At 38.7% G+C, this 25,828-nt stretch overlaps 1 protein-coding gene across 1 annotated transcript in view; it reads right to left on the bottom strand.

Annotated features, from left to right (window-relative positions):
• Positions 1 to 25,828, bottom strand: part of oca2 (oculocutaneous albinism II) — a 48,668-nt gene that overhangs the window by 18,567 nt on the left and 4,273 nt on the right. The window contains exons 2-16 of the mRNA XM_034081903.1: positions 24,011 to 24,106; positions 22,763 to 22,957; positions 22,229 to 22,286; positions 21,383 to 21,455; positions 20,700 to 20,851; positions 20,539 to 20,621; positions 19,518 to 19,671; positions 17,749 to 17,820; positions 17,172 to 17,237; positions 15,173 to 15,229; positions 12,136 to 12,260; positions 10,715 to 10,853; positions 9,398 to 9,530; positions 4,059 to 4,206; positions 9 to 66 (exon numbers count right to left, since the gene is read on the bottom strand). Of these exons, the coding sequence (XP_033937794.1) occupies positions 9 to 66; positions 4,059 to 4,206; positions 9,398 to 9,530; positions 10,715 to 10,853; positions 12,136 to 12,260; positions 15,173 to 15,229; positions 17,172 to 17,237; positions 17,749 to 17,820; positions 19,518 to 19,671; positions 20,539 to 20,621; positions 20,700 to 20,851; positions 21,383 to 21,455; positions 22,229 to 22,286; positions 22,763 to 22,957; positions 24,011 to 24,106 (1,609 nt within the window). The remainder of the gene's footprint in view (positions 1 to 8; positions 67 to 4,058; positions 4,207 to 9,397; positions 9,531 to 10,714; positions 10,854 to 12,135; positions 12,261 to 15,172; positions 15,230 to 17,171; positions 17,238 to 17,748; positions 17,821 to 19,517; positions 19,672 to 20,538; positions 20,622 to 20,699; positions 20,852 to 21,382; positions 21,456 to 22,228; positions 22,287 to 22,762; positions 22,958 to 24,010; positions 24,107 to 25,828) is intronic.

The following is a 25,828-nucleotide window of genomic DNA, read 5'->3' as shown; positions in this document are numbered from 1 at the left end:
ACGCTTACCTTCTTCTGCAATTCCTGAATATTCTGCTCCCAGTTCTTATCCTCCTGAGCAATTTCTCTGTCGGACACAGGAAACATGTTAATCTCATAGTGTAGTGTTTAAAGCACACAAATACATTGCATTCTGGACTAATCACTGTCTTAAGGCTTTTTAAATGGTATTAAGATGTGAAACAATGTGCCTCTAGCAGCTGTTTATGAATACATAATGAATGGTGAGCTGTTTTAAATTGTTTGTTGCCCATAATTCCCAGTGTTGCATATGGTATTTGTGCCATAATTACTATGTGTGTCATGTGGATAACATGGATTACTCTTGGACTTCCTTTGCTTGTCCTCCCTCAGTTGTTTTTGACCAAACATTCAATTGCAAAATACAATGTTGGGTTTTTATAAATAAACTCAGCTAATTGTTCATTCTTAAGCATGATGTAGCAAGGGTCACCAAAAATACTATTATAAATACTGAATTCTGTGGTTAATAGTGAATGTCTTTATCGAGACCATAGGCAACAACCAGAGGTGGGAAGTAGTGGAGTACAAATACTTTGTTACTGTACTTAAGTACATTTTTCTGGTATCAGTACTTTACTCCACTACTTGTTTTTCTGATGACTTTCTACTTCTTACATTTTGAACAGAAATACCTGTACTTTCTACTTCTTACATGTTGAACACAAATACCTGTACTTTCTACTTCTTACATGTTGAACACAAATACCTGTACTTTCTACTTCTTACATGTTGAACAGAAATACCTGTACTTTCTACTTCTTACATGTTGAACACAAATACCTGTACTTTCTACTTCTTACATGTTGAACACAAATACCTGTACTTTCTACTTCTTACATGTTGAACAGAAATACCTGTACTTTCTACTTCTTACATGTTGAACACAAATACCTGTACTTTCTACTTCTTACATGTTGAACACAAATACCTGTACTTTCTACTTCTTACATGTTGAACACAAATACCTGTACTTTCTACTTCTTACATGTTGAACACAAATACCTGTACTTTCTACTTCTTACATGTTGAACACAAATACCTGTACTTTCTACTTCTTACATGTTGAACACAAATATCTGTACTTTCTACTTCTTACATGTTGAACACAAATATCTGTACTTTCTACTTCTTACATGTTGAACACAAATACCTGTACTTTCTACTTCTTACATGTTGAACACAAATACCTGTACTTTCTACTTCTTACATGTTGAACACAAATACCTGTACTTTCTACTTCTTACATGTTGAACACAAATATCTGTACTTTCTACTTCTTACATGTTGAACACAAATATCTGTACTTTCTACTTCTTACATGTTGAACACAAATACCTGTACTTTCTACTTCTTACATGTTGAACTCAAATACCTGTACTTTCTACTTCTTACATGTTGAACACAAATACCTGTACTTTCTACTTCTTACATGTTGAACTCAAATACCTGTACTTTCTACTTCTTACATGTTGAACACAAATACCTGTACTTTCTACTTCTTACATGTTGAACACAAATACCTGTACTTTCTACTTCTTACATGTTGAACACAAATACCTGTACTTTCTACTTCTTACATGTTGAACACAAATACCTGTACTTTCTACTTCTTACATGTTGAACTCAAATACCTGTACTTTCTACTTCTTACATGTTGAACACAAATACCTGTACTTTCTACTTCTTACATGTTGAACCCAAATACCTGTACTTTCTACTTCTTACATGTTGAACTCAAATACCTGTACTTTCTACTTCTTACATGTTGAACTCAAATACCTGTACTTTCTACTTCTTACATGTTGAACTCAAATACCTGTACTTTCTACTTCTTACATTTTGAACTCAAATACCTGTACTTTCTACTTCTTACATGTTGAACTCAAATACCTGTACTTTCTACTTCTTACATGTTGAACTCAAATACCTGTACTTTCTACTTCTTACATGTTGAACTCAAATACCTGTACTTTCTACTTCTTACATGTTGAACACAAATACCTGTACTTTCTACTTCTCACATGTTGAACCCAAATACCTGTACTTTCTACTTCTCACATGTTGAACACAAATACCTGAACTTTCTACTTCTCACATGTTGAACACAAATACCTGAACTTTCTACTTCTTACATGTTGAACTCAAATACCTGTACTTTCTACTTCTTACATGTTGAACTCAAATACCTGTACTTTCTACTTCTCACATGTTGAACCCAAATACCTGTACTTTCTACTTCTTACATGTTGAACTCAAATACCTGTACTTTCTACTTCTTACATGTTGAACTCAAATACCTGTACTTTCTACTTCTTACATGTTGAACACAAATACCTGTACTTTCTACTTCTCACATGTTGAACCCAAATACCTGTACTTTCTACTTCTCACATGTTGAACACAAATACCTGAACTTTCTACTTCTCACATGTTGAACACAAATACCTGAACTTTCTACTTCTTACATGTTGAACTCAAATACCTGTACTTTCTACTTCTTACATGTTGAACACAAATATCTGTACTTTCTACTTCTTACATGTTGAACACAAATACCTGTACTTTCTACTTCTTACATGTTGAACACAAATACCTGTACTTTCTACTTCTTACATGTTGAACACAAATACCTGTACTTTCTACTTCTTACATGTTGAACACAAATATCTGTACTTTCTACTTCTTACATGTTGAACACAAATATCTGTACTTTCTACTTCTTACATGTTGAACACAAATACCTGTACTTTCTACTTCTTACATGTTGAACTCAAATACCTGTACTTTCTACTTCTTACATGTTGAACACAAATACCTGTACTTTCTACTTCTTACATGTTGAACTCAAATACCTGTACTTTCTACTTCTTACATGTTGAACACAAATACCTGTACTTTCTACTTCTTACATGTTGAACACAAATACCTGTACTTTCTACTTCTTACATGTTGAACACAAATACCTGTACTTTCTACTTCTTACATGTTGAACACAAATACCTGTACTTTCTACTTCTTACATGTTGAACTCAAATACCTGTACTTTCTACTTCTTACATGTTGAACACAAATACCTGTACTTTCTACTTCTTACATGTTGAACCCAAATACCTGTACTTTCTACTTCTTACATGTTGAACTCAAATACCTGTACTTTCTACTTCTTACATGTTGAACACAAATACCTGTACTTTCTACTTCTCACATGTTGAACCCAAATACCTGTACTTTCTACTTCTCACATGTTGAACACAAATACCTGAACTTTCTACTTCTCACATGTTGAACACAAATACCTGAACTTTCTACTTCTTACATGTTGAACTCAAATACCTGTACTTTCTACTTCTTACATGTTGAACTCAAATACCTGTACTTTCTACTTCTCACATGTTGAACCCAAATACCTGTACTTTCTACTTCTTACATGTTGAACCCAAATACCTGTACTTTCTACTTCTTACATGTTGAACTCAAATACCTGTACTTTCTACTTCTCTCATTTTCCAAACAGCTGGTTCCTTTAGTCTGAATGTGTGTTTGGTGCGTGATCATTATTCTTTAGAGTCATTGCGTGCCTATTGATTTGAACACGATCCGTGTATCCATCACTTCCTGGTCTTCTCTAAAGAAGAGCGACCAATGGAAACGTTGTCATGTTGCCGTTGTTCAGCATGGAAACATTCATTAGCTAACAATGACATTATTGTTCTATTAATATAAAGGGAGGTCAGGTACTCTTTAAAACAGCTGCTAGTTATGGGTACTTTTTACTGAAGTACATTTCAAAGCCTCTTTACTTTGACTTGAGTATAGAAGTTTAGTCAGTACTTCTACTTTTACTAGAGTATTTTTAAACACGAGTATCTGTACTTCTACTTGAGTAAAGGATGTGGTTACTTTTTCTATCTCTGGCAACAACAAGAACATTATATCATCGTTGAACATAAAAGAAAATAACGAAATGTGTTTCTGTGAGCGGTGATGCAAATATCCTGGAGAATGACAGATGTATGTTTTGAGTTTTCTTTTAACCTTTGGAAGGTGTGCATCATCTTGCGCAGCAGACTCTCCAGGTTGAGTACTTTTTGCATCAGAAGGCATTTCACCGCCGTCTCCTCGCGGCTCGCAGGGTTGATACGCTGCGCCGTCTGACGCCACACCAGGATCTCATGCTTCAGCTCTGCAGGAACAAAACGAAAAGCCTCCTGTCAGTGGCGGAAAGTAACTTTACTCAAGTAGGTGGTTGCAGATGGGGTCCAAAACTAGCAAGCCACATGAATATCTGGGAGCAAATTAATTTGATATGCTACACAAATATGGCCAGGATCCGTTGAATTTTCGGAATATTGGGTTGGAGATTAGAATTGTCCAAAGGGGGGTTCGTTTAGCATGAAACACTTGAAATAACTGAAGGATAAGTTAAAAAAGAAAGTAGAAAGTAAGTGAAGTCAATGATTGAGAGTCAGACCTACACATTTCAGATGTGTGTATCTCACACTGCACTGTAACTTTAATTGATGTGCCTTTGTTATTCATGTTTTATTATCTTTGCTTTTAAATGAGTGTTTTTAAATGCCAAAAAAAAACATGTTTCTTTATAGGCGCTTTCACACCAAGTACTTTTCCCAGGAATAGTCCCCGGAACTCTTTAATTCCTGAACTATCTAGTAGATCGCATTCACACCGGAATAAGTCCCTGAGGGTGGATTAGGCAAATGAAGCCGCTGACGTCACTTCTTCTTCTTCTGCTTTGGGTTTACTGGCAGGCCGTAAACAACTTCACGGCGTAAATCGCCACCCGAATTCCCAGGTAGAACGCCGACAACTCCTCATCACTCCACCGCTCCCACGTTTTATGTTGTGTTGCCATAAATTAGTCTCTCTCTGTTGGTGCGCGGGGCTAATGCTAATAATGCTAATGCTAGCAAATAAAATGGCGGCTTCACAAAACTTTTCGGAGTTTTACGGGGCGTGGTTTGCAATTCGCCCAGCCAATCAGAAATGGGAACCTTTTCCTCCCCAGGAAAATACCACCTCTCTAGCAGGGACTAAAAGGGGTGAAACAGTTCCCAAGAACTAAGTTCTAGTTCCAGATCTTTTTGGTGTGAACGCAAAATCCCAGGAACTATTCCTGGGAAAAGTACTCCTGTGTGAAAGTGCCTAATTTTCATTTAATTTCAAACCTTTATTTATACAGATAAATCCCATTGAGATCATTGATCTCTTTTTCAAGGGAGACCTGCTCAAGTAGTTCCACATGAAACATAAAAACATAAATAGAACAACAAAAGGACATCATACAGCACCATTTACATAATTATCCACATAAGCAGGTACCAATAGCTTCCGATTGAGTAGCATCCAACCGAGCTTTAAAAACATTTAGTGGCACCAGATTGTTCAGTTTCCATTTAATTTGCAGACAATTCCAAGACAGAGGTGGGTACTCGAGTCACATGACTTGACTCAGGCTCGAGTCGCATATTTTTTGACTTAAGACTTGCTTGACTAACATTGATAAAAGACATGACTTGACTTTGACTTGGTATTCATGACTTGAGACTTGACTTAAGCTTTAGATAGATGACTTGAAAGGACTTGAGTGTTTAAAATTAAATATTTGCGTTTGTTTTTGTAGTGAGAAATTACGTTTAGTTTTTTCGAAAAAACGTGATTATAGCGCCATGCGCGCAAACCTGGCAACCCACTAGAAGGCAGGAGTCTCAGTTAACATGGCAGCGGCTAGCGTTACTTCACAAATAGTGAAGTTTGGATTCAAGGATTATTTTGTAGATGACGGTAATAAGAAGAGAACAGCGGTATGCAGGGTCTGCAGCATAAAGATCAGTGACACGACCACCACAACATCCAACTTCATTCGTCACTACAAACAACCCCACAGAGAAAGGTACGTGTTGTGTTAGCTAGAAAGCTAACGTTAAATTTAAGCTATGTTAGACTTGGTTTCAAATCGATTAAGCATTGCAAAGAAAAGACAAAACGGTAAATGAACACCAGAACCGCCAAGGGATTCATTTTGACTAACCCTGATACTGACGGGCTGTCAGGAGGGAGAGGGAGAGAGAGAGAGAGGAAAAGAGATGCCTCGTTTATTTCCCATGTGTTATTATCAGAAGTTACTGTAAACTTTTGAATAATGTTGAAAGGTGCTCTATAAATAAACTTGCCTTGCCTTACTGTCCTTAAGTACAATTTTAAGTTACTTGTACTTTCATGTTATGCTTATCTTTAAACATGTTCTTTCTACGTTTTAAAAGCCAGTATTTTACCTTTTTATACTTAATTATTCGCCAGTTTCAGTTACTTGTTATATATTCTAAGTCAAAGTCTACTTTATTGTCAATCAGACAGAAAGATCGAAATACAGTTTCCCACAATCCCGAATACAAAAATACAAATATATATAAAAATATGTATACAAATATCGATATCCTATATATACACAATCAACAGACACATTTATACATATGTTGTAGTACAATGTGCACATTTGTACCTTAACGTCTTGTGTTTATATACATTTATATAGATTTTGTATTCTATTATATTGTTTCTTTAATTAGTTATTTTACTACAACTTCTTATGTTTGTATAGATTTATGAATTTTATTTTGTCTTTAATCGGACATTTCACTATATCTTTTATTTTTTTATTAACCTGTGTTACAAAACTCAATTACCCCTGGGATAAAAAAAAAAAAGGCATCAAGTCAGATCGGATTATTAGCTAATATAAAACATATATATTTACATTCTGTTTGACGTGTATCTGTTAGGCCAGGTTAGAGGGAGAGGAGGAACCTCCACATGGTTACAGATTGGCAGGGACTTCCTTCAGTTTTCATGGAGCTCAGTGGGACACAAAGCTCTTAACAGTTCCTCTCTCTCTTTTTAAATGTGAGCAGTGATTGGGGAGAGGGAGGGGGTCTCTGTTTAAATTATCCCCTGCTGAGCGTCTCTCTGCACCAGTGTAGGTAAACACAGCTGAGAGGTGTTTGTATTTCTGGCTAATCAATTCTTACAGGAATATCCCTGTTTTACTGCTTTGCCCATTATCTAATTCCCCGGGGTGTTGTAGAAATAGCCGAGAACCGTTTGTTAAATAGAAGGTGGCATTAAATCTGACTGCATACTTGGTCTAGCTTTTTAAAGAGGCCCTATTCTGTTTATTTTCAGGTTCATATTATTTAGTGGCTCTCCTGTGACATGTCTCCACGCTTTAATGTTCAAAAAGCTCTTTATTTGTCTCATACTGCAGCAGCTATTTTCACCCTCTGTCTGAAACCAGAGCCCAGTCTACTTTGATTGGTTAGCTGGCCGGCTCTGTTGAGATTGGTCAACCGCTTAGAGATGTCCCGCCCCTTAGCCTCACGTACAATGTGTTGGAGCGCCAGCCAATAGGAGCGCGAGTGTTAAATGGTGATGTCACTATGTTCCAAAAGTAAACAAAGGAGTCCAAAGCCTAGTGAGCGAACAGGTAAAGGAGTTTTTATGTACAAATGACATCCTGTCCAAACATCAGTCAGGCTTCAGAAAGCAACACAGCACCATCACTGCCACAATGAAAGTGGTGAATGATGTGGCGAGTATTTTAGATAACAAGCAGAAATGTGCAGCTCTATTTGTTGACCTGTCCAAAGCGTTTGATACCGTCGATCATCGCATCTTGAAGCAGAGGCTGGTCAGTATTGGCATATCCAGCCATGCAGTGGGTGGTTTGTGAACTACCTCTCTGAAAGGTCCCAATGTGTTCAGTTAGATGGGCTGTCTTCTGAGTGGTTAAACATTACTAATGGTGTTCCTCAAGGTTCTGTTTTAGGTCCACTTTTATTCTCCATCTACATCAACAGTTTAGGTGAAAATGTGGATGAAGCTACTTTACATTTGTATGCGGATGATACTGTGATATACTGTGCAAGTCCCTCCATTAAGGAGGCTGCTATTAAATTGCAAGCTGTTTTTAATATTATTCAGACGCAGCTCTCTGAATTAAAGCTTATTTTAAATGTTGATAAAACTAAGGTATTGCTCTTTTCAAAAGCTAAAAAGACACCGGAGCCTGTTATAAATACCTTGGTATCTGGCTTGATGATTGTCTCTCTTTTAAACTTCATGTCAATAACCTGCTTAAAAGCTGAGGGTTAGGCTAGGGTTCTTTTACAGAAACAAGTCCTGTTTCTCGCTTGAGGCCAGGAAAAGGCTCTGTGACCTTTTTACCTGTGCTGGACTATGAGGATCTGGTCTATATGAATGCACCTGCCCATTGCCTGGTCAAGTTAGATGCTGCGTATCACAGTGCACTGAGATGTGTGAAAAACAAAGTATTAACCCATCACTGTACCCTGTATGCAAGGGCTGGTTTGCTTTCACTAGCTGTACGGAGGCTCAGTCACTGGTACATGTTTATATACAAAGCCATGTTAGGGAAACTTCCATCCTACATCTGCTCCCTGATCTCACGGCGAATTGTAAGTGGCTACTGCCTGAGATCGCATGCTGTGGTTTTATTAAATGTGCCAACTGCTAGGACTGTCTTAGGGAAGACAGCTTTTAGATGCGCAGTTCCTCTGTCTTGGAACAGTCTGCAATTGAAATGGAAACTGAACAATCTGGTGCCAGTAAATGTTTTTAAAGCTCGGTTGGATGCTACTCAATCGGATGCCGTTGGTACCTGTTCATGTGGATAGTTATTGTAAATTGTAATCCCTGTAATGATGCTGGATGATGTCCTTTTGTTGTTCTGTTGTTTTATGTTTTTATGTTTCATGTGGAACCTACTTGAGCGAGTCTGCCTTGAAAAAGAGATCAATGATCTCAATGGGATTCACCTGGGTAAATAAAGGTTTGAAATGAAATGGAAAAAATGGAGGCGTTTGGATGGAAGACATTGGGGATTTTAGTCTTGCAGACCATTTACATGCATAAAAACCTATATAACACACCACAGGAAAGCACAACAGGGCCTCTTTAATAAACCTTTAGGAGTGCAAGACAGCAGCTTCCTGCAGGCTCTTTCCAGTATAATGGCTCAATAGAGAATTGCCATCACAATAAGGACAATGTGAAGCAATACTACAATTACCTGTGGCACACACAGGGGGGGGGAGCACTTTAATTCAGTGAGCAATATACATCAAGTGTTGGGGTTAGAGGGCGCAGGATATAATAATGTGTTTAATGACGTTTCTATGAGGTCATTGCATCGCCTGAGGAGGTGAGTTTCTGCAGTGCGGGGGGTTAGACACCTCCATCTCATAATCAAAAGCTAATTGACTTTTAGCTTCTGCCACGTCCAGAGCACCTTACTCACATTCACTTCACATTTCAGCGCAGTGACAGCGGGAACTCACCCACTATCTCAATGGACTCTTTGTTGTAGAGCTTTTTGTTCGAGTAGAGCATCCGCAGCATAGGAAATGAGGAGAAGAGGACGATGACTATTCCCAGGGACATGTAGCCTGTGAAGCTGGCAAAATCAATCCCCTGCAAGAGAGAAAACGTGTGTCAGACATAAACAGCATCTCCGGAGATAAGGAGGTTTCATTCAGATAGACGTTAGTGCAGAGCGTTCTGCTGAAGCTCAGACACAGAGATCAGAAATGCTTCTGCAGAAATGTACATTTGGCGAGGAAGAAATACTCTGCAAGACCATGTCAAATTATAAAAATACATTTAGAATCGTACTTTAATAAGAATAAAGTGTTGGATTCAAATTCTCTTAAAGCACCAAAAGTACTCGTAATGTGTAATGGCCAATTTCATATCTTAAATGACTTCAAGTTTTGTAATAGCTAATACTCTGAACCTGAAGATGTTGTGATTGTTTCATAAAGTCTTTATTTATTTTACTGAAGAGAATAAATACTTGAAGTGCAGATATTCAGTCATATGAAAAGTGGTTAATAGCGACCTCTATAGGAGACATGAAGCGGGAGAAAGTGCACATTGTCACTTTGACTTCGTACTTTAAATATTATACTATTGTTCTATTTTTTTGTTTTCACTACACATTTCTATTTGATTTTGTTTGAACCTTTTTATTGCACAATTTTGCATTGACTTTTTATGTTTTATGTAATATTTTGTTTCCCTTTTTGTTTAATTTCTATCTTTCTTTAGCAAATGTTGTTTGTATTCAAAACATTATTCTATTTACTTGTTTACGTTTTCTTGTTTTTTGCAAATGACTACTTTTTCACGTTTGTATCAATATTTTTTGAATTCTATCTTATTTTTTAAACCTTTTTATCGCATATTTTTACTTTAACTTCTTGACTCCAATGTTGACATAAATATAAAAAAAACTCTAATACCAGAGTACACAGAGAGAGAGTTCAGAGAAAGAGACTGTATATGTGCACTCAATTTCAAAATCACCACCTTTTAGAATTATTGATTAACACCAAAGACAAAAAAAGTCCTAGAATAAAAAAGACTTCTAAACATTTCTGATGATGTGTCAGAGCTAACGAGATGAAGGGAAAATCCCTTTTTGAGATGTACAGATGACGCCATCTGTAGCTACATCTCAAAAAGGGATTTTCCCTTCATCTCGTTATCATTATTAATCCGTCACTCACAAGTCAGAGACAGTATTATGTTTCAGGCGTCAGATCACACCCTGTCCTCTCTCACAGTGTATTATCACAGGTTTTGACGGTGCATACCTCTCTCCGCAGCGCCTGATTGGACACGATGATGACGTTGGGCGGGTCTCCGACAGCTGTGGCGGCCCCCCCAATGTTGGTGAAGATTATTTCTGCAATCAGGACATGTCTGGGGTCCAGATTAAGCACCTCGCACAACCTGCACCATCAGATAGAGACACAAAAGCCCTTTAGACACGATTAGATTACAGCAAAATAAATGTAAAAAAATATATTAGAATAATAAGCGCTGGTTCTTTAACATGCAGGACGTCAACCCTGAGAGACTGCATCCGTGTCGTTAGTATCGGGAGTCTAGTTTAACTTCAATATCGTCTATTTTTTGCAGGCAGCTAAAGCAATTTTGAGATTTTAATAAAGGTTCACGGTGGCTGACAATAGAGGCAGTGAGAAAGAGGAGGTGGGACGCACAAACAGACCATTTGTACATACAGGAAATTATAGCCTCTGTTTTTGTGTGTTTCCTGGGGCTTTAACGTATTCAGACTATTACTAAAATGAAAGCAGGGTTACTTTAGAAATGTAACCTAATCTGAGTATCACAATATAGAAGTAATATAACCTGTGTTTCTTTGGGATATCATCAATATGACATGCAATGCAAATAATTACAAGAGAAAATAAATATCAATGAGTACACACTACAGTTTAAAAAAGCAGAAATAAAATCTGGGCTGACAGAAAATGATCGGTTTTAGTTTAATACACACAGTTAAGCTCACACACACTATTGTATGAACATAGGTTCACCTGCTGAATTAAAAACAGTGAAGCAAAGAAAGTGAAACCATAAAGCAGATTCAGGCAGGAGGCGTATATTCACACTTAAAGTATTATCCTACAGAACAGCTCACAGAGAAGAGATAACATCTGATCCTTTACAACAAACACTATACGATCTTTAGAGGTTTTACTAACACTGTAATCCTGCTAGTTATCCAACAATTTTAGAAATGTAACTGTAATCTGAATTCATCTTTGTATCCTGATAATGTAATCTGAGGCAGTGTTTCTCAAATTGTTCATACCAAGGACCACTTAACCAATACAAAAACAATCGCGGACCACCAACTCCACAAATATCCAAAAGAAAGATCGTTTGTCTGGAACAGATTACAAATCGCCTGAACATGGTACAAACAGGTGGCAACATGTGTGAGGTGTTGATCTGGGCTATATCATGCAATCGAAAGTGAAACTTAAGGTCGCTCCATTTCGGAGATAGTCCCACGAGAGTGCGGAAAACTTAAATGTATTTATTTATTTCAAATGTGAAATGTTACCAATATACTCACGGACCACTAGGGGGCACTCACGGACCACTAGGGGGTGCTCACGGACCGCGGACCACACTTTGAGAAGCACTGATCTAAGGTATGATGGAGATATAGGGATTCAAATGGAAAATGTCTTCACTGTACCTGATGGTGACCGGAGTGAAGAGCATCATGGTCGTCACGTTGTCCAGAAACGCAGAGAGGATGGCAGCGATGAGACAGAGGATGATGATCATCGGCCAAACTCGTCCTCTGGATAACTGGTACGCCTGCAGAGAGGGGGTTTAATAACCAGTCAATGTTAATATAAAATAAGCAAACACAATAAGCAGATGTGTTGATTCACTTCATTGAGTAAAAGTGTCTACAGTGAGTGTTTATTAGTAAGTGCCTGAATGCTAACACTTCTAACAATAGAGCTAAAAGAGGTACATTTCACAATTAGCTGTATAAAATGGATTTACACATAACCCCCCACTGGGCATGTTTCTTTGTTTGAAGTTACTGCTAACATTTCTTGTTGTGGAAAGTCATAAAGAGACTCAAAATGTCTACAAAGAGACACACAAGTTACATCAGGAGACACAACACAACCACAAAGACACACAAGAAGTTCACAAAGATATTCAAAAGAAACCCAAATAGATAAAAGGCAAGCAAAAAGTGATTCAAAACGAACAAAATGTAAGCATAAGCAGATACTTAACAGACCCCCCGGGCGAGGCAAAACTTCTTCCAAAAGATCCTAATGACCCATAAGAGTCACCAAAAGACCACGAAGAGGTGCAAAGATTTGTACAATTTTAAGAGACATAACATCAGGAGACACGAGAGACACGGCAGGTTCACAAAGAGATTCAAAGGAGCCGTGAAAAGTACAAGTCCAACAAAAAGAGACACAAAAAGATCAGGAGACACAATGAGAAAACAGACACAAATTGACCATAAAGAAATGCAAAAATAAGCTAAAAGCCTCTACCTGAAGACCACGAAGAGATACAGAAACCTCTTCAAAAAGATCATTATGACCCGAAAGAGACACAAAATGAACACAAGATGACCCGGAGAGACACAATAAATAAATACATTAAAAAAGAAACAAAAATAAATAACAAACATAAAGACCCTGAAGAGATGCAAAAAGACCAAATAATTGTCTCTTTGAATCTTTGGCTATTTTCATAATACGGGTGGCGGGCCCTTTACATATCTGTGCCCAGGGGACCATTGTCTCATAGACTATCCGTAACCACTTCCATAATCAATGCATTTTCATACAAATAAATTGGCCGAAGCCTGCGAGCTAGTTCAGGCAGTCAACTCGAGCACCAATGATACACAAACACATTCTCCTAAACATGCCGCTCTATTGAAGCTGCCAGGTCTTCCTGCCTCTGCCTCGCTGTGCTGCTGCTGCTGTGTTCACTTGCTACTGCTACGTTCATGTTCCTGCTGCTCGCCTGCCCCACAACCACCCCAGCTTCCACCCCAGCTCCACCCCAGCTTCCACCCCACCACCACCCCAGCTTCCACCCCAGCTTCCACCCTAGCTTCCACCCCACCACCACCCCAGCTCCACCCCAGCTTCCACCCCAGCTCCACCCCACCACCACCCCAGCTTCCACCCTAGCTTCCACCCCAGCTTCCACCCCAGCTTCCACCTCAGCTTCCACCCCAGCTTCCACCCCAGCTTCCACCCCAGCTCCACCTCAGCTTCTACCCCAGCTTCCACCCCAGCTTCCACCCCAGCTTCCACCCCAGCTTCCACCTCAGCTTCCACCCCAGCTTCCACCCCAGCTTCCACCCCAGCTTCCACCCCAGCTCCACCTCAGCTTCTACCCCAGCTTCCACCCCAGCTTCCACCTCAGCTTCCACCCCAGCTTCCACCCCAGCTTCCACCCCAGCTTCCACCCCAGCATCCACCTCAGCTCCACCCCAGCTTCCACCCCAGCTTCCACCCCAGCTCCACCCCAGCTTCCACCCCAGCTCCATCCCCGCTCCAGCTTCCACCCCAGCTCCACCTGTAGGCTCGGCGGACAATGAACACCAGAAGACACAAGATGACCCGGAGAGACACAATAAATAAATAAATACATTAAAAAAGAAACAAAAATAAATAACAAACAGAAAGACCCTGAAGAGATGCAAAAAGACCAAATAATTGTCTCTTTGAATCTTTGGCTATTTTCATAATAAGGGTGGCGGGCCCTTTACATATCTGTGCCCAGGGGACCATTGTCTCATAGACTATCCGTAACCACTTCCATAATCAATGCATTTTCATACAAATAAATTGGCCGGAGCCTGCGAGCTAGTTCAGGCAGTCAACTCGAGCACCAATGATACACAAACACATTCTCCTAAACATGCCGCTCTATTGAAGCTGCCAGGTCTTCCTGCCTCTGCCTCGCTGCTGCGACTGCTGTGTTCACTTGCTACTGCTACGTTCATGTTCCTGCTGCTCGCCTGCCCCACAACCACCCCAGCTTCCACCTCAGCTCCACCCCAGCTTCCACCCCAGCTTCCACCCCAGATCCATCCCCGCTCCAGCTTCCACCCCAGCTTCCACCCCAGCTCCACCTGTAGGCTCGGGGGATAGTTATCTAATCATCACTCATGTTCTTTGTAAATCTGTGGAGTGATGAGGCCCGAGCCTAGACGCCAAACTCAAACTATATGCTGCTATAGTAAACATATTAAGAAACACGTGAGTTGTCAGACTGAACTACTTCATAAAGCACTTCCTGATAAACAGCACTGACACGGACGAATAGCTCGCCTGCCTGTGCAGTAAGTGTGAGACTGTCTTTTCTAGATGAGAAATACTAAAATGGCCCAGTTTTGTGATCTTTGCCTCTCAACAAAGCTAAGATCACTTCTCTCAGACAATTATAGTGCTGAGTTTTGATTCAGGATGTAAAGAAAAGCATCAAAGCTGGTTGGATATTATTATAAGGTCGTCCTAAATCCTGCTCATGTCAGATAAGTCAACATCAAATCTGCAGCCTTGTCATGTGTCAGAGCTGATTTCAGGAATAGCTCAAAGACAGGGGGCAGCTGCTTCCATAGACCTGTCACTCAGGATGCCACATGCAGATGATATATATATAACTGATATAAATACAATACCTGACCTTTATGTTCAAAACGTCACAACTTTATTTCCTGAAAGAAAACTCACCTTCACAGCGCAGTAATCAAAGAAGCCCGTATCGGAGAAAATGGCCACCAGCACCATCTGGAAGAAACATTTGTTTAAAATAAATACATTAATTAAGTAAAACACCTATCATTATGCAATAAGATTACACAGTAGGCCACCCTAATATATGGTTTAAATTGTCCTCACAAAAAACAAGATGGTGCTCACATTCAGTCAGAAAGATGACCCCAATTTTAAGGAATTTAAAGGTCCCCTATTATACTGTTTTTCGTCAATATATTATAGGTTTCAGATATATAAAAAACATGTCTCTGAAGTGTTTGGCTCGAAATCTAGGAGGAGAGTCAGGTGATAAGGGGGGGGGGGGGGGGGGGGGTACCTTGGTTGGTGATTGGCTAATGGTTACACAAGCCAAAACATTGTTATGACATCATAAAGTGGCCAAAATCTAATCAGCTCATTTTCATTCATTGTTTTTATATAAATGGATCAGGACAAAAAGAGAGAGAATCTTTGTTCCTGAAACTTTCAGAGTCTCTTTCCACAGAGGGGACACATGTTGATGTAGAAGAGACATGAAGAAGAGGGGACACATGTTGATGTAGAAGAGACATGAAGAAGAGGGGACACATGTTGATGTAGAAGAGACATGAAGAAGAGGGGACACATGTTGATGTAGAAGAGACACGAAGAAGAGGGGACACATGTTGATGTAGAAGAGACACGAAGAAGAGGGGACACATGTTGATGTAGAAGAGACACGAAGAAGAGGGGACACATGTTGATGTAGAAGAGACATGAAGAAGATGGGACACATGTTGATGTAGAAGAGACATGAAGAAGAGGGGACACATGTTGATGTAGAAGAGACATGAAGAAGAGGGGACACATGTTGATGTAGAAGAGACATGAAGAAGAGGGGACACATGTTGATGTAGAAGAGACATGAAGAAGAGGGGACACATGTTGATGTAGAAGAGACACGAAGAAGAGGGGACACATGTTGATGTAGAAGAGACATGAAGAAGAGGGGACACATGTTGATGTAGAAGAAACATGAAGAAGTGGATTTTACATAATAGGTGACCTTTAAGATATTGTTTTCAATGGGGTTCTTCTAGAAAGATATAGTATGAGGGCAATACTGTGGCGCTGATCTTGTATTTATATACATAGATTATCTCGAGAACATGACGCCCGTAATACAAGATGGCGCCGTGGACGTGAACATCAACGCGATGTCGGAGCTCCGCAAAAACAAAGCTGTCTCTGTCGTCTGAAGGTCTGTTTGACACGATTCTCATATTTTTTTTGTTATTATACAGTTTTTGATGAACAGAAATATTGTATTCTGGCATCACTTTAAAATGTTACGGGGAAAATCTGCATTTTGGTAAGAGGGTGCACGCTGAAAGTAAGAGGGTGCAAAGCCCTTGTTACCCGGTTTAGACAAAACCCTGATACTTGCACTATCATTTCTATAAGAGAAGCATTGAAATCTCATTACTGTAGGAGAAAAGCTTTTTTATTTTCAAATTGCAATCAAAAGTGGTATTTAAAACGGCTTTAGAAAAAGGACTTTCGATGAGTAAATTAGTGATGTTACGTTCGCAAACGATCCGATTCTTTTGAACGGCTCTTTGGTACGAACGAAGGGAACCGAGTCGTACTTGGAGAGAGCCGTTTTATCGTTGGTTCCCTGCCTGCCAGAAATCCACTCGCCTTTAAAGGAACTTACTTTCCTGAATGCAAATGTGCCGTATAGATGATGGCATAACGCATGCCGCTTGCGTAGTAGTTTGGCTGGCTGAGAGATGTAGCAAGTTATACATTTTTTTATACAGATTTCTGGCAAAAACAGTTAATCATTATCCTGGTGATTATTTCGCAAAAAACTGCTCTTTTGAACGGCTCTCGGAAAGGAAGGGAGCCATAAGATCCGGCTCCCTTCTAAGAACCGTAATTTCCATCACTAGAGTAAATAAATTAACTAAATAATTGAACTTTAAAAGCTAACCATGCCGAATAGAAGAGCCAGCGTCTCGTAGTCGATCCACTCCATCACCGTCACCAAACTGGGCCGCTGTTTGACAAATAAACAAATCCTTCAATTCATATACAATAACCAATAACTTTCTTTACAGTATTAAACTTCCCTAAATACTTTGGTAAACGTATCTGAAGCTGACATTTGACTTGCAGGAAAAGCACAGGTGGAAATTATGAAGATGGCCTTGCTCACACACAGTAAACGTAGCTAGCTAACTTACTACTAAATAACTTTCTGGCTAATTTCAAGACGTTGTTATGATTTTTTTCTAAAAATCAAGGCAGATTGACCACTCACACTTCAACAAATTGTACTTATTGTTAATTGTAATTGTAAATGTAAGAGTCTCCATTAGAAATAAAGCTAACAACAAGCTAACAGATGAGAGTTAGCAGACTTAGCATTACGATTAAACACGTGGAGAAATACAAAATGATCCAAATTGTGCAGAATATACAGAAACAAAGATACATTAGAAGAATAAACTTGTTAGATTTAAGCTTAACACTTATTTGTATAGCTTAAAGATCAAAAAGAGACTTACATCCCCGATGACTGCTAGAGCGGCTAATGCTGCTAAAGATCCCAACATGGCCGCCAGAGTACGATGAACGACCTGAAACATAAACAAATATTCACCATTAACACCTTATTTTAGGCCTCTGAATCAAACAAGGCGACAATGGATAAAAGTTAACAAGCTACAACCACTATCTCTTGATATCATTCGCATACAGTCCAAATACATGCGCTAACCAAAGGCAAATATAACACGTTAAAATAAGGTGACCAGATTTTCTAAATTAGAACCGGGGACATTTTGAGTTTTGCGGTCAAAATCTCATTAACATATCCAATTTTCTTCACTGTTCAAGAAAAAAGGGGGACAATTCTGGTTCAATGTAATTCGAACATTTTAACTGTTGGATACAAACAGAAGGACAATAGCTCAATATGAGAGTTCAAAGGTCTTTAATTTTGAAACTGTACATCAGATTGTCCAGTGATTAGATGGGGGTCTCCTGCTATCACCCTGAAGTGAAATAAGTATTTGATACTGGATAGTTTTTGTTTTATTCTTATCTAAAAATAGAGGGATGATAGCTCATATATGAGACTACAAAGGTCTTTTATTTTGAAACTCTACATCAGATTGTCCTGATTCTCTCTGAGTGACTAGATGAGGTGTCCTGCTATCACCCTGAAGTGAAATAAATATTTTATTGACTTTGAATGACTCTTTGATTATGGACAGTTTCCATTAAATAATAATCAAAATATAGATGGACAATAGATCTAATGAGATTTTAAACAGCATACATTGTAAAGTCACCCAGTGGAAATGTCAGATATGTCTTCATAACTGTATACTTACCTTTTACATTCACTCAGTTATAATGTGGTAGTTATACGTAGTTTGTTTTAAATTAGTATTGATCACATTATAAAGTACATATTTCTTAATTCAAGCTCCAGTATATATGAATATGTTTGGTTTGTTTTTTAGGTATATTTGTTTTTGACCGAGTAAACGCTTTTATTTTGAAGGCAGTTTTTACAGGCCTCTACCGCAATGCATAGGATATTCGCGCACCGCAATACAAAGTGCGGGCTGGCTTGACTGTGTTTTCCGAAGTGGGGGTTGGCTTGACCACAATCTGTTTACCCAGTGTTTCCTGACATGAAACGTTTTATTTCACGTTGCTATGTGTTTTTAACACATTAAATAACGGGGACAGTTTCAACCGGGGACAGGGCAATACAAACGGGGACGTCTGGTCACCCTACGTTAAAAGGTATATTATCTACATCTTGGAACTACAAGTTGTGTCAAATGCATTTATTGCCTTTAATTCATTGAATTAATGGATATTATTTAATAGGAATTGATGCAAAGCTTCAGCTTGTTTTATTTATATATTTTTTTATTTTACATTTTGTTTTTGTGGTATTTTATTTTATGTGGCCTTGTTACCCTGTAGCAGAAACAGGAAAGGTGAGTGTGTCCTTTTTAGTTTTTTCCCCTCTTTTCTCGGCAAAAAATCGTTACATTCAGAATTTCAGGAGGATATTGCTTTATAAACGGTCTGGGGATTTTACAGAGGACTCCATGATGCTCCTTCATCACTCCTCTCAAGCATGATGCTTCCCATTATTAAAAAGCTCAGATCTGTGATAAGCGATAGTTATACGAGCTGATCCTCGTGCCACTGCAATAAACTGCAATTTACTCTGTATGCTGAATACAATACTGAATACAATAAGTATTGTATCTCGTTCATCATCCTTAGAGGAGTGTAGCATCACACTTACCTCGAAGATGATGAGGACGTAGACCCCGGTGAGGATGATGGCGGCGATGGCCACCTGCGTCTCCACGTTGACGTAGAGCGCCTGGTGGGTCATGGAGAGCGGCACCACCTCCTCTTCCTGCAGGAAGGCCTGCACCGAGACCACGATGGGGTCGCTGTGCAGGACACATGTTTTTATTTTAGGCAGATGCTATTTCATTTCATTTTGATTTGTTACGTCCATGGTATGCACAACTTAATGTTTAACAATTATTTACCACACATGTCTCTATGAACACACCATTGACCGAAAAGGAGCAGGGAGAGGAAAATAATCTTATATGACCTGCCTTTCGAGAAAAAAAAAAATAGATGGTCTGTCCTTTTATTTTCTTATTCACAGCCAAATATAACAGTATCGTAGGATAATAAGAGAAACACAATTTACTTACTACAAAAAATACTTAGCTCCCACTTGACAGTTAAAGGGGGGGTAGGTAAGTTTCAGAAACCGGCTCGAGATACACTTTTTGTTATATTCCATGGAATGCTCTTAACATCCCGATAGCAATGAATATCTGAAGTGCTTTGACAAAAAATCCATAAAAAAATTTCATCTGTAGAAGCCGTAATACCGGGCCGGCTAAACGGACTGGATGGCCTACCTGCCTGTCAGCCTTCCATCGGGGCACAAACTTAACTCGTGCCCTCATTGGTCATGTGCGCGTTCGTGTGTGTTGGAGGAGGGGCTCTATAAGGAAGTGGCAGATTTTCTCCGGTTGTGTATTTTCAAATTCTAGCGATCTCGAGCCGGTTTCTCAAACATACCTACCCCACCTTTAACGGAAAGAAACAAAACAACAACACCGAAAAGGAAAAGTGCAACACCCTCATCTGAGTCCTACTGGACCACATTAGATTCTGTTTTGAATGTAGGAATATTTATCAAAAGTCCCTTGTGGAGCTGTGTCAAGGCAAGGGAGCATGTTGACATACTGATGTGTTGAAGCTCTATTCTAACGTGTCACAGTCTTTATAAGTACCTGCTGATAATCTCAAAGGTTTTGGTGAGCAGTATCTGGTCGCTGCGATCACTGTGCAGAGGAATGGTCCAGTTGTGAATCACCTGTTCACAAACAGCAGATTAATAACTCTCAGCTGAACACTTCGCAGACAATGATGTTTCTCACTGACAGAACTTCACCTGCTGCGCCCTCCTCCTGCGTCCCCCCTCCGTCTGCTCCACCTGGATCAGGATGTAGTCCTGGGTGTTGATGTCCACCTTCCCAACTGAAAACGCCCCCCCGACCTGCAGCTTCAGCAGGGCGTTGTCCCGGAAATCTGTCAGGTTCATGGCTGCAGGACACGGACGTTAAGGGAATCATCTGTAGGTTCTGATGTAGAGATGGGCCGACAGAATGACACTCAAAGAGGCATAAAACGACTATATAAAAAGACACAAATACAGATAAACAAAGCGAGTATAAATCACTATACAGATACGCAAAATCTCACAGCCATGGGCAAAAACTGACCATAATAATAAAACCAAAACAACCAAAAAAAGACATCAACAGCTCGAATTCCTTTTGAAATCATTCCTGAAAATCGATAAAACTTTGCAGGTTTCTTCTTTCAAAATACAATGAAGACATAAATTGAAGTAAATATTAAAACAGTGGGAGAACTTTCCCACCTGTTCTCCTCCTGCATATTTCATACTGATTACATCTGAGTGAAGAACACTTTTTAAATCTGTCAAAGTATTTTCACTTGTGTCCCTCAAAGTAAAACGCAGCTGCATCACGTCCCACCTCTCAGTGTGGATTTAAGACCTGCATCTTGTATTTACATTATTTAAAACAACATTTCAGTATGAAAGGATACAGAAGCTTTCTGAGGGGGACACGGCCAACATCCTCACGGGGTTATCTCTGTCCGGATACATGCTGAAGAACAGCTGGGGAAATCAGCAGGATGTTGTTGTTATTATCTATTAGCCTCTGAACATAAAGCAAGGCATACTTCCAAAAATGCTGTAGTACAGTAAGTCAAATAGGTGGGTCAAAGTAGTAGATTTCTTATTATCACAACCTTTTTACTAAATGATGCTTTTGTTTTTATTTTTAGAATCAAAATCTTAATATTTTTTTCAAATAATTAAAATAATAATACATAAAAGAAACAATAAGGCTAAAAAAATACTTAATTATAACAAATACTACAACTACTACTACTACTACTACTACAACTCTTACTAATACAACTACAAATACAAATGCTACTACTACTACTACTACAACTACTACAATATAACTTCTACTACTAATACAACTACTTCTACTACTACAACTCTTACTAATACAACTACTAATAAAAATACTACTACTACTACTACTACTACTACTACTACTACTACTACTACTATAACTTCTACTACTACAACTCTTACTAATACAACTACTAATACAAATACTACTACTACTGCAACAACTATACTACTAATATAACTTCTACTACTACAACTCTTACTAATACAACTACTACTACTAATAATTACTACTAATATTTATTAAAGTCAAAGTACAAATGTGCCATTAGAGGTTAAAATACATTTTCAAAAAGAATGTGTATCATCATAAGAAGATGTGTACATTTATTACATTGTTCAATTTATGACAACTTCAATTTGTAGAAATGTTTATATATTACAATCTACAGTTTTTCACTTACACTGCAGAGGACGACTATCGTAAACATGGTGGCAATTTTGGAGATTTTGAAGCAGCATCTGGAAAACAAAATAAGGAGAAAGTCAATAGAATGAAAGAGAACAATGGTGGCTCAAAATGGTGACGAAAAAAAAGTATTTTTTAAAGTTATTATTTCCCACACATTTGAATTTAATTTTACAATTTGATGACATATAGTATGTAAAGGGCTTTGAGGGGTCATACCTGATGAAGCACTATAAAAGTACAGTTCTTTTACCATTTTACCATCTAAACGATATTAAAATAATACACAGGAAAAATAATCCCAACTGTAAATTGTTATCATTTTTGTTTTCTATTTTTATTTCATTTTAAATACTATGTGCATGCCTTTTTATCTAATAGTCATCTCCATCTATACTGTGCTGTAACAATATCCCTCTGTGGGACATAAAGGAATTGAGATTCTGATTCAAAAGAAGACTCATCACAAGTTAAATTCACACTAAAGGGTTGAAAAAGAGTGAAAAGTCATGTTTTCCTGCGTCCTCACTTCACGTTGCTGGTGAGTTTGAAGTTGAGGTTGAGGTTCTCCAGCCGGACGCTCTTCTCCGAGCTGGAGCGGGATAAGGAGAGGTTGGTGACCTCGCTGCCCAGCCGGTACCTCCTCTCCAGGTCCGGAGAGCCCCCGTCCCACGGCGCCTCCTCCCCCACGAAGCCTGGGTCATGCAGGGTCATGTAAGTCATGCTGGAAAACAATAACAACTGCGTCAGGCCTGTGGGCACGCAGCTCTGCAGCTTCACAGAGTGATAACTTCATTATTAAAAGGCACCAGCTGTGGATGTGAGGGACTGCATTGACAAATGTTTCTGAGCAGCCACGAGCATCCTGTAATCAGCTTTTCATTACATGAGTTGTAACTTGCTAACTGAATCAATGTTAGAAGGCTTGTACAATGATGTGACATTTCTACCTAACATGGAGTATTAAAAAAAACCCAAAAAGTGCTTTTGTTCCCATAGATCTGCTTCCGTAATTCAGCAATTTGGGCGTAAGCTTGTAAAGTATGTAATTAGATAATAAAATCTACGATAATAACGATAATACCAATTTTATTTTACGTATTGTAGTTGTTTCATCATCATTATTATTAAAGGTGGGGTAGGTCATTTTGGAGAAACTAGCTCAAGAAAATACACAACCGGAAGAAATCTGCCACTTCCTCACAGAGCCCCTCCTCCAACACACACAAACGTGGCCAATGAGGGCACGAGATAAGTTTGTGCACAGGTGGAAGGCTGACAGGCAGGTAGGCCATCCAGTTATTTTAGCCGGGCCGGCTCAGATGATTGGTCGTGCTTTTGACAGTACTACGGCTTCCACAGATTACGTTTTTTTATGGATTTTTTCTCAAACTTAAAATATTCATTGCTATCGGGATGTTAAGCGCATTCCATGGAATATAACAAAGTGTATCTCGAGCCGGTTTCTCAAACTTACCTACCCCACCTTTAAGTTACAAAATAACTAATAAAAACGTTAGATAAAATAAGATTCACATTGAAACAGCAGGCCTATAAAAGAAGGCATAATAATATTCATGTTACATTTAAACTAAAACGAGAGGAAAATAATACAAAGAAAATAGAGTTATATACTGTAGGTATTATTATTTATTCCGCAATTTTTATTTTAAAGCATCTTTGAGTATTTATTAATTAAATGATTTGATTTATTTGTTAATATTGGCACCTTTAGGCCTCCGTAGACTTATAATGTAAAACGTGAATAAAGACTCACCTTTCGTCTTGGGAGAATCTCAGCAGCGGAGACCTCTCTGAGAGGTTTGCAGAATTCGTTTTTGCTCTCAGGATATTTAATACGCTGAAGCCGTGCCTGAGAAAACAACATGAAATGGACAACAAATTGTTAAATAAAATAAAAGAAGACTCATCTATAGACCCTATAGAGAAGCCCTCAGCTGTCCTCACACAGCTGTCAGTCACTCGGGCACAGCTGGAGACACCTGAGGAGATCATATTAATACACACACACAGACACACAGACAGACACACACACACACACACACACACACACACACACACACACGCACAGACACATGAGCACACTTTCAATTAAAAGTATAATACATCATATTTCCGCAATAAATCCAGTGAAAAGTAACAGACCTATCTTTTATAATTATTTGATTTGTGTACTTGTGCTATCACAAACTTCTCCCACAATGTTCAAACCCAAAACATTTATAGTTTGAATCAAAGCAATGCAAAGTAGGGCAACAAAAAGTAAATACTTAATATTTAAATACACAATCTACCCATGGGACCTTATTTCGGAAAAATTATGTATTGAAATCAATTGTGCCACGAATTACTTAAAAAATCATTTCCATGTCAAAAAAGTCACAGTTTATCGTAAAACTGTTGAAATATAAGACTATGAAAAATACGCAACTAGAAAGACTACAAATCCCAGAATCCCGGTCCTGCATGCTGGCTCTTACGGAACCCGACTAACTCCCCTTGTGTGTGTGCACAGCTCTCAACGTGCCCAGACGAGTGATTTTCACCTATTTTAATACTTTTCGCCTCATTCTGAAAGAAAGAAGTGAAATGTTTCAACGTGACGGCCGTCTTGGTGTGTGGTGCGAGACGGGAGATGTAGTTCATTGAGCGGTTTCACACAAACAAGTGTTACTTCACAGTTTTATGACACATTTTAATTTTTTTTACTTGCAAAATTATCTTTTAAATTGACAAACATCATATGTGTAATTCGTGGCACAATTCAAACGGGATCGAAAGATAATCTTTCTCTCTCCATTGACATACTTTTTCCGAAATAAATAAAGGGAGGGACTTCTGCTTTCTATGGTTTGACACAAACCTCAATTTCAAAAAACATATCAAAAAGGTCTGCAATAAAGTAAAGTTCAATCTGTCAATTTACAGATACATTAGAAACTTCCTATCGACTGCAGCAGCTAAACTATACCTTCACTCAATGGTCCTCTCCCACATCAACTATGTCTGATAAGCTGGTCTAGTGCACACTCTACAGCTCTAAAACCACTGGAATCACTGTATAAACAAGCACTCAAAACACTAGACAAAAAGCCATTCCGGTATCGTCATTGTCACATTGTTAAAAAGTATAATCTGTTCAGCTGGGAAAATCTCATGGTTTACAAAAACAAAAAAACTCTACTCCATTAAGCCCACTGTCATCTAGGCAATTACTTCAAGACGTCATGGGAGTCGTTATGTGATGAAACACCAAACCCACGCACTGAGCCAAAACTGTTCGATGGAAATGCGAAATTTAAAAAGTTCCCCCTCGGCTAATCTTATCATCTTTAAGGGATCTTACCCTCTGCATGTCACGCTTAGACACAGTCTGTGCACTTCACACATTTATATGCATTGTTGGTTAATAAGTGTATTTTAATAAGGAAATCCTAGTTTTGTGATGGTTTGATTTGACTTTCTGTTATATAAAGAGGTTATTCAGTCATTCCTTGTGCTGTTGAAAAGGTGTTTCGGGCGATTTGAATCAATACATGTTGGTGATAAAGAACTCATTAATCCTCTTCCATAC

This window comes from Pseudochaenichthys georgianus, chromosome 4, assembly GCF_902827115.2.
Source record: "Pseudochaenichthys georgianus chromosome 4, fPseGeo1.2, whole genome shotgun sequence".
Taxonomy (NCBI): domain Eukaryota; kingdom Metazoa; phylum Chordata; class Actinopteri; order Perciformes; family Channichthyidae; genus Pseudochaenichthys; species Pseudochaenichthys georgianus.
This window is presented reverse-complemented; position numbering and strand designations above follow the sequence as displayed.